Source organism: Aedes aegypti, unplaced genomic scaffold, assembly GCF_002204515.2.
Source record: "Aedes aegypti strain LVP_AGWG unplaced genomic scaffold, AaegL5.0 Primary Assembly AGWG_AaegL5_hic_scaff_235_PBJ_arrow, whole genome shotgun sequence".
NCBI lineage: Eukaryota > Metazoa > Arthropoda > Insecta > Diptera > Culicidae > Aedes > Aedes aegypti.
Window position 1 is genome coordinate 50,400 of NW_018735883.1, and position 10,158 is coordinate 60,557.

General features: G+C 34.6%; 1 protein-coding gene across 5 annotated transcripts in view; it reads left to right on the plus strand.

Moving 5' to 3' along the window:
• Positions 1 to 8,835, plus strand: part of LOC5568671 (synapse-associated protein of 47 kDa) — a 44,287-nt gene extending 35,452 nt beyond the window's left edge. For all 5 annotated transcript variants that reach the window (XM_021856786.1, XM_021856790.1, XM_021856788.1 and 2 more), the window contains one exon: positions 6,546 to 8,835. In XM_021856786.1, coding sequence (XP_021712478.1) covers positions 6,546 to 6,673 — 128 coding nt within the window. In that variant the 3' untranslated portion in view covers positions 6,674 to 8,835. The remainder of the gene's footprint in view (positions 1 to 6,545) is intronic.
• Positions 8,836 to 10,158: the final 1,323 nt, after the last annotated feature.

Sequence of the window (10,158 nt, forward strand, 5' to 3'; positions counted from 1 at the left end):
TTGATTGCTTTGTGTTACCGCATTTGGAAGACGTTTAGTCAAGATTTGCATCTCAAATGCAAACAGCAATATTTTGTTTATGGATTTTTACATGAAACCCTACCAGAATAAATTCTGGATTTCTATTGTTCTACAGGGTGTACGTAAACTATCCGAACAGCAAAGTATGAGAAAGATTATCTCACACATCAAAACCAATAAAAAATCAATGCCAATGTAGCTTTTTAGGGAAATGTCCTCAAATAGGCACAGGTCCCGCCAGAGCCTTTTTGAGGACATTTCCGTTCTATGAGAAAATCATTCCGTTCCGTAATCTCCATGAATTTAAATAACCATGTCAACAAAGGGTGTACGGAATCAAATTGCGTCACAAATATTTGGAAAAATTCGGCGTTCAACCAATCATCTTCAAACATTCAGGGAGTAAAATAAAATATGTTATAAATATTTTTCCATGAACTTTTCTCTTAACACTGCTTTTCATATCTCCCTCCGATTCTACTTCCTTAGGATAGGACCATCGTGTGACCTTAGAAGAGGAAGTAGACGCTTTTGGAGGCATTACTTTAGGTACACCTGCTCTTTGATCGTTCCAGTTGTCACGTATGGGGTGCTTCGCTTTCCACACGACGAAATTGCTTGCCAAATCATATATTTATTGGCAAGTTTTGACATCTTCTACTTTCTAACGTCCTCAGGGACATCGAATTTATGATGAGCAGTGGAAAATTGGGGCCCCGGAAGTCTGCTTTTACATACGTATCATCAAAATCCTATCGTATTTTGCCGTTCATTGCGATTAGGCGCCTTTTGGACTTTGTACGTATGTAGTCCTTCACTTTTTTCGCACCTTGCAAGAAAGTTTTGGATAAATTCAGTTGCTTCGCCAAATCTCGAACAGACCTGTTAGGATTCCTCTTGAAAGCTTGAACTACTTTTTTTGTGATCCTTAGCACTATACGGAAATCCATTTTTGCCACTTTTTCCTTACCGATCGATGGTCAAACGTTCGTGGGACCGATTTAAAACACGAGACACCGAAGAATGTACCACTCCCAGCTTTCTGCTGATGGCACAATGAGATAGATCCGAATTTCAGAGGTACGTGCGCATTTTTTTTTTTGCGCCGCTGCTGTTCTTCCGACTCCATCTTCACAACGATTGCACATCTGCTAGCGAAACTTACACAGCGTAAACAAATACACATTGATCAAATTAAACCCAAAACTTCAATAGAAAATACCCAACGGGTAAAAAGTTACAACCATTTAAAAGTGGTACAATATATCAAATTAATTTGATTCCGTACACCCTTTACTCTATGCCCAGGGAAATCGAGAAGATTTCTTTACAAAAAGATCATCGACCGGCGAGATTCGAACACACGACCCTCAGATTGGACTTGCTGATTAGCTGCGCATTTACTGCTACAGCTATCTGGGCTCCAAGTATTTTTCAAAAATGTCATTGCTTGAATACTATCGATAATTGCCTCATGATTAACCATGGTGATTTCTCGAAAATTCCTCCTGGTGTTTCATCAAAATTGCTTCTGCCTTTATACCTGGAAGTAGAAAATCCAGGGATTTGTCCAAAAAATCTTTGAATATCTTAAAAGTCAGTTTCGACTTGTGAAGTATTAATATCATAACGTTATTTTCTACTGTTTTTTTTAGAGCTTTTCAAGTTTTGAATATTTTGTCAGAGACTAACCCACCAATTCTCCCAGTAATGACTCAGATCTCACAAACATGATCTACATCCTACATGAGTTCCTAAAATAAAATCCCCACGATTTTCTCATTAATTGCTCAAAAACATGTCCACGAATTCCGAAATAAATTCGACAAATTTATCCTCAAATATTTCATCCAGGGATCACTCCTTCATTTCTCAAATAAAATTTCATAGATTCTCAAAAATTGTATTTTAAGATTTCACACTAGCAAATACTACAGCGACTGTTCGAGTTCGATCCTACGATAACAAACAAATTCTGTCCGATGTTTTTCATATATTCCAATGTACTTCGTATCCCATAACTTGTTGTTCACGAAAAGCAATGATATTTTTCACTTGATTCATGCCATTGTTATTTTTACAGATACTGATTTATTTGTTTTTTTTTTTGTTTTAAATATATAAATCGTGCGTTCTCTTATGTTCACTGCGTTACTTCGCTATGAATTAGATATAAGATTTTGTTTTAGCACTCATCTAGACACTGCTCATAAACCACGTCAACTACTAGGCATGATGAACTACTGCTTGTGTTTCATTTCAAGATTAAAATTGAAGGTCTCCGTGGTTTATGATCAAATTCCTAAACATATACCTAACAAATCATATGTTCAATCCGTCAATAACGGATATTGTTTTATAGTCGCCCATATTCAGCTACAGCAAATGTAGAGTCTCGAACCAATTATGTAAATAGGGTTGCCAGATTCACTTACTGTGGCTATATAGTTACTGACACAAAAAGAACGTTTGTGAAACTTTTCTTACTTACTTTAGGCTGTTTGAATCGACTGTAGTACATATGTGTATGTGTGTATAGCTGCACTGATTCGGTGTGATAGAGATAACGGTTGGAAGAGAGTAATCTGGCAACTCTGTTTTCACTTGTTCCTATAATTTTAGTATCATTTTTTTATTTGTGTAGCGTATTGTAATAGAATGTTGGCACAACCCTACTAAATGTCTTTTAAATATCGCATTACTTAAGTCAAGCTTTCAGTGTATAACAACAAATTTTTCGCTTAGCAAAGATTATTTCCATATTCAGTTGTTTTTTATAGCTAATATTATGTGCAACGAAAATGTGACTAACAGTATTCTTTTCTTATTCCCTTTTGCTTTCAACCAACAATTGATACTCAAACAGCCTAAAGACGTAGTTACAATATTTAAAAGCATAGACCCATTACGCCCGTATCAAGAGATGGTTAAGCGAGACAGTAAACAAAACGTTACAATATTCATGAACAGATATGTAACTAACTCCAAAAGTAAAAATAATTACCACTAGTTTCATACCGTAAACCCATCTCAGCTAATATACAGCAACACACACGGATGGAGCAGGAGGATTTTTCCCTTCATATAACACGATCATACGAGCACACAAAGATAAATCAGAATCAATTATGCCATACCTTAAATTTTAGTATAATCCTGTACAAGTCAAAACACACATCTTGATGTTAAGCATGGTTACGTTAGTATGTATATTTGGAGGAGCCATAACCAGTCTTGAATCAATCAAAAAGTGTTCTCGTTCTATTCTAAATTCTATAAAGTTTATTTCGTAATCGGTGCTAGAGACCACCGATATTTATTCCCGACAAGTATCGTTTCCATACTTAAACTATTCAAAGTAAACTATCGAACACAATAAGTGTACTTTTCTGTCTTGATGTGATTTTCCTCGTAACCTCAGAGTAATGTTAACCCCAGAAGAAAGCTATGGCTAGGAAGGCTATGCGAATTATCTATGGCTTACCACATAACGGCACATCTTAGGAGTTCCAGTGAACTAACCTCTATCTGGCTGTGGCTTGACTTATTCACGACACCTAAATATCCCGGCATGATTGAAAGTCCGATAAACAAAAATACAAAAATATTTTAATTCTAACTCACAACCCACCGAGGCCGTGATTCTCGTATAAAAAATTGCGCTAATTTATCTTCATATATTGGAGCCACCACTTGTCTGACACATGCACCTGTTTAAACTTCCAAACAAACCTAACCTAAATATTGTTAAGCTGCAGACATTTCCCTGTAATCGGTTACATGTATAGAACGGGCTTGAAATATATTTTCTTTGAATAAGTGATTCCTTGTTTTGACCCGGATTAAACTCCGCGTGAATGCCATTTCAAGACGCTAAGCTATGACAAAATCCAAGATTAGTCTGTAAAAAATCACATATTTCGCGTTGAACTTTACGAAAGATTATCATTAAATAGCAGTATTCATATTTAAACTAACAAATCGAAAAAAAGGGAATGAAAGTAAAGATTTTTTCAATGTTGTGCATTTCGTTAAAATCTATACATCTTTGACGACAAAATAATATATACAAAAACATTAAAAGAGGAGAAAGCTAAAACTAATTATTCAAGGGTGTAGGATGTTAAGAAACTGATAAAGGGAAATATTAAACATACAAATATTAATATATGTACTTATTTAAAGAAAATATTTAATTCGTTAAAACTCAATTACAAAGAAGAGAAACCACACGTAATTTAAGAGAAAAGACAATACAAAACCAACAACGTCGTTGAGCATCAAGATGAATCAAAGTAAAATAGGTGAATAAAACTGTCAGAATTGTGTGGAAACGAAGCGAAAAGCATCCAGGAGACGACTAAAGCTGACGATCAGATTGGTTGATATATCGAAACAGATATCTACGGTGGTGATGTTTTCCGATCGGCATGCAGTGTACAGAAGTAGAAATATCTGAGATTTTTTTTTTTTTTTGTTCAGTTGCAACTAGTAATCCTTTATAAAGGATTTATAAAGGATCACTAGTTGCAACTAGCAATTGTCTGCTGTCGATTTATTTGAAGTTTTTCCTGCGAACGCATACAGAAAGACACACACACACACGAACACATACCGGACTTGTATTTCAAAAATAAGATGAATGGAGGCTGATTTGTTTCCGAGTTCAGGCGTCTGATTTTCGTTAGGTTTGAACAACATTGCCAACAGAAACAGATACTATTTCTAGTATATCTGAGTTAGAGTCTACCTACAGTCTCCTAGCTTCGAAAATGATATGATGATATTGTTGCAGTTGTTTCAAGGATGAACTCTTTTGGTATATTAACACGCTAATGCGATAAGCTATTAGGGTTTTTTTCAGAATGTTGTGAAAATATTGTCAAAGTAATTTTACTCCAGTATTCATTAAAACCTCTGCAATCTGCATTCACAAACATGAAAAATTCTCAGATTGCGCCTACTGGTAGGCTGTTCAATAGCATTAATGCGTAGTGCTCTCAAATTACGTATAGGACCATCATAGGAGCTATGAAATCTCACTTAATCTATAATAACACCCGTTGGTCATGAAATCATGGGTAACCATTATGCGATAGAAGATGATCTTCTCTTCATCAAAGCGTTAAATGACGCGTACAATCGTGGAGGTTTCACTGTATATGTTTTTGTAAGTTTTTCATGCAGAATTGTATTAAAATCTTGCATTTTATTATTGTATACATCTCGTATTAATAGTTAACAAATCAATTCGTTTTTTACGATTTAACGGTGATAAATTGCTGTGACTTTCACAAACTTTTAACATTTTCTAACTTATGAACCCTAAAAACAGAAGATTCGGACGCCTAAATTGAAGCAAATATCAGCTTTCAGTTAATCCCGACAACGTGTTTAGTTTAGCATATGATTTTTGTGTAATTTTACCTTTTCCTCTCAACGCGGCTTTTCCTCTGTTTGCCTACCAAACCATCAGTCGTATAATTTCATAGCAAAATTATGTAACGCAATAATCTGTATAGACAAATAAATTTTAAGGCAATTAAAAATAAGCTGTGATTAATTAAACATTGGAAACTACAATGAAGAGAGTGTATTACCGGGTCGGCAGACGAAGCTAGCAGATCACTTATTTTAACCACAAAAGAGAAAGTTATATTAAACGAAGCGAAATGCATCGGGAAATGTGGTGCATCCAAGTGTAGATGTGTACATATACATCGCCGCTTCCACTTACGGCACACAGTTCTAGAGAAAAAAAGAGAAAGATTCAATTACGATTGTTTTATTATACATTTAATATTTAGCACAGCGCTAAACGCAAAGAATATTTTAATTTTTAGTCGACTGTCATAGATGAACGGATGCAGCATGTGATGTAAGTAATCATGCACTAGAACACTGAAAGTAGATAGCAGTATCGATTTAACTACAAGAATCTATCAGGTTTTTCAAGATGTGCAAAGTCATGTGCATTAAGAGAGTTATTTTCTTTCGGTGCATCAGTGTTGCCAATTCTCGAACGTTTGAATAAACGATGAATCTCAATAGTTGCATCCGTTTGTATGTGATACCTCTATAATGGCAATAGATGGGCGTGATGCTAGTTCAAAGGTTTATTTATTCGAAAACTAGTTGATCGTGATTTAAGCCAACAACGTGTGTAACTCTGGTAATCGTTTAGGTTCATAACGTTAACGTAGATACGGATAGATTAAATAGTACAATAATAGACGACAAAATAATGGATGCTTTACCGCAGGACAGTGCTTTATAGCCACAGTAGGAAACAAATCTAACGAGATATTTCAAACCCACTTTGCTTTGCTGTTGAATCTTTTGGAAAAGGACGATTTTCGTTGTGGGCTATCGGTTAAGACTTGCTTACTCAATTTGTTTCGTTCTTGTAATTTTCGTTTTCCTGCTCCTCTTCGAACATCTACACCATCAATCTACACCGAATACACGCCATTGTTATAAAAACACGATATGGACCTTCAACGCCGAGAACACTTCACTCGTAGAAGAGCAATGGGAAAAGGATTTGGAGGCGGAGTTGCAGGATTACGAAGTGGTTAACGATGGAAATGATCGCACCAACTGGGAGAAAGACGTCGACGAGCTGCTGGACGACGAAACTGATTTGAAATAAAATGAATGTTTCAATCAGTTGCTTTGTAACGTGATGAACTGCAATGTAAATAGGTGAATAAGGTCTGGTAGTTAATATTGTTCAGTGCACAGACAGACAGACGCATCGCTCAGAATATCAGTGGCATTATGCAACTCAAACGCTGTGAGAAACATACATACAAATTCGCAATTTTTGTGTGGTACTCTCGTTTTCTATTGAGATGCGTATAACTACACCTGTATAAAACCACACAATGCTACAGTGTTCATAGACAAACAAACGTAACAATTGAATAATTTTCGTCATATTTGTGTTGAATCGGTAACTGTTCTAAACGTTGCGTCTGTTTGTCAGCAAAAATGATATGAACGATCTGATGGTCCACTTACCTATACTTATTGAAAATCCCGTTCAAAAACACGTGAATAGTGGGATATCAGTAGAGTTGGGTGTCTGTTTGTCAGTGTTTAGAATAGCTGAGAGGTTTGCTGTAGATAATTTTTCGGTTTGACATTCGTGCGAAATGATTCAAATGTTTATTTATTATTCTAAAAAATAACCTCAATCTTTCCATTTTGGTTTACAAGTTATTGATAAAACTGATTTCGGTTGAATTAATTGTATTATCTGTAATTTGACTGCCTATGTCAGTCAGTCGTGACTAGTGTTGATTTCTTTTCTGGAAATGTACTTTTATCTGTGCATGCTCATGAAATACTGCTCCGGAAGACATCGTTTTACAAAGTAATTGATCCACAAGAAGCAAGAAATCAGGTCTAAACAAAAAATATCGAACTTTCATCTGGTACTCAATACTCATGAGACTGTGATGGAAGCAACCAAGTTAAATATGCCGACATTCATCTTTCATTGTTCTTTTGCATAAAACACGTACTTTTTTTTTCTCACGAATTGTTCTTTTAAAATCTTCTAGGATGTACGTACGTACAACTGTCCAGCAGCCATTATTCGAATCGATTGTTAAACAATACTTCTTCCAAAATAGCTTTCAATAAGTATTCAGAGTTTTCTCACTTGGTTCTACAGTTATATTGCTGAAAAAAGACTTAGCAACTTAATAATAGTAAAATGTTGAACGGTACTCATATTGGTGAACATTCTCCTCTCGGCGAGGAAAAGAACATTTTACCTAATCTATCATTGTTCATGTATTGACACACCGAGTCCTTTAACGTGACATGGAAACTATTGAAATTAATCTATTGTACTGTAAAATAGTAATCCCACTACACGATATAAGTTCATAAATTCAGAAACCGATGTTTAGCTATGGTCAAATTGCTGTGAAATATAAATAACCTAACTAAAAGACCTGACCCGTGAAACTCTTGATCATTTTTCAAACACTTCAGTAAAAATTTTCGTTTCCGTTCGTTATTCAAACGTTATGACATTTTTTAACATGTTTTAATCAAACCATGGCTTTCAATATGAACATGTTGAAACAAATATGACGATACTTCAATCCACTCTACAAAATTACACTGATCATACGACACTTCTTCCAGAAAATCTCTGAAGCTAAATTAAATATAACGTTTATAAGAGTCTAAGGCACTTGAACGAACTTGAGAACTTAACGACACTAATATCAAACACAGAGAAAAGAAGAATAAAAACATTTCATCGCACAGATTTAGAGAAAGCAAAAGACAAACAGAATTGCATAAACAAACAAAAGGTTAGACTAGTCGTTTCTTTTTTTCAACAGCATTTCTTGTTCACTGTACAGAAAATTGAAAAACTTGAAGGCGATTCGGCGCCATGGTGCGCCGTATGCTATAAATATGAAACCAAAGTAATTCCACACAACTCAAACTGCTAGCAACATCTCACTATTTCAATATACAGTGACTCTTGTTTCATCGAGCCGGAAGGAGCTGCTGCTGTTTTTAGATATTCAACAACAACAACAACAATTGTTTCCTTCTTTTTGTTTTTCGTTGATCTTTACTATCTAAACTCGTGAATCCGACGAAATTATGGATGCATTGTATTCTGTATTTATTGACAACTGGAAATAAGATTGTTTAATATATTGAACTAATATAAAATATACATATTACGATATACTACCGAATATAAAGCATTAATATGTGTAAGAAATCAGTAATAACAGTAAATAAAAAAACAGAGGGATATTGTGAACATTCAATGAATTGTGGTGTTGCATTTATTTCATAGAAAACATACCGAAATTCAAAACTTTACCTACAAGTACTGTAGCCATTAGCGTAGGTTTCCCATCACGCCTATTCCTGTTTTTTTTTCTTTATTAGTATCTTTTCAAACATTACATTCATTTCTTATATCTAGGTGTTCTGTGTTAGACAACACTTTCATCCTAATTTGGTAACACAAATTTAAGATTTTATTAACATTTTGTTAACAACATATTACATTTCATTTGCCGTAGCAGTTCAGATTTTTTACAGGTGAGTTGATTTCACCTGCTTATAAGAGAAAAAACACACGTTTTCAATTTACTTAACCTAACTTAACCTAAATATATAACGCATTAATCGTGGCAATAGAAGATTGTTACGATTTTTTGCCTGAAATTATTAATTATGTTAAGGTACCGTGGGGCAAGTGGGTAATGGATTTCGCATAGTTGGGATTCTTCAAATCCTAGAGGCTTTAAATTAAAACAAACGAGGTCGTGTATATTTTTCAGCTTGACTCCCACCAAATATAAGCAGTATGCTTATTTTTATTTTTATGTAAAATTGAAGAAAAAAGTTCAGAAAAAGTTTTTGAAACACGTCTCCTCACGGTGCCCCGACATACCGTTATTATGCAAAAAAATTGTCCATCAATTCTGAGCACAGGGCTCGATTTCTGAGGTTATGTTGCACCTCTGGACCAATTTTTAAAAAAGTCCCTAGGAGGAATCTCGAAAAATCTTGATTTGAAGTTTTAGATCTAAAATTTCAATATAATCCTCATTAAAATATTACAAAATACTTACAAAAACACTCAAAAAGTTGGCCAAACTGTTCTCAACTAGTATAAAATTGTTACCGTTTTTATGATTAGACATTAACAACTAACTAAACTTACCAGAGTTACTTAAGATTTTTTTTTTCATAGATTTCTATAGTTTTTATACTTGTATAGTCGATTTAGAGCTAGTATCAATCATTTGTTTCAAATCTGGAATAATTTGGTACAATACACATGAACATACACGAATGTATTTCACGGGGCCGCTGACTTCCACCTGAATGATGTAACTTTTTCTTCCGGCATTCTCACTAAATGACCAGCTCACTGAAGTTTGCCTATTTTATTCACACAATAGTTTTCGCTCCTGTTCTCAAATAAATGTGCTTTTAGAGCCAATAATAAGCGTTTTATACAGGGCATATTGACAATGGTGATTCATTTAGGCATAATTGCATTCATCGTTGTTCTGTTTGCATTTTTATTGAAAACTGATTTAGTTTTCGAAACACTTTTCAGTGTTCTGCGATAAAGGG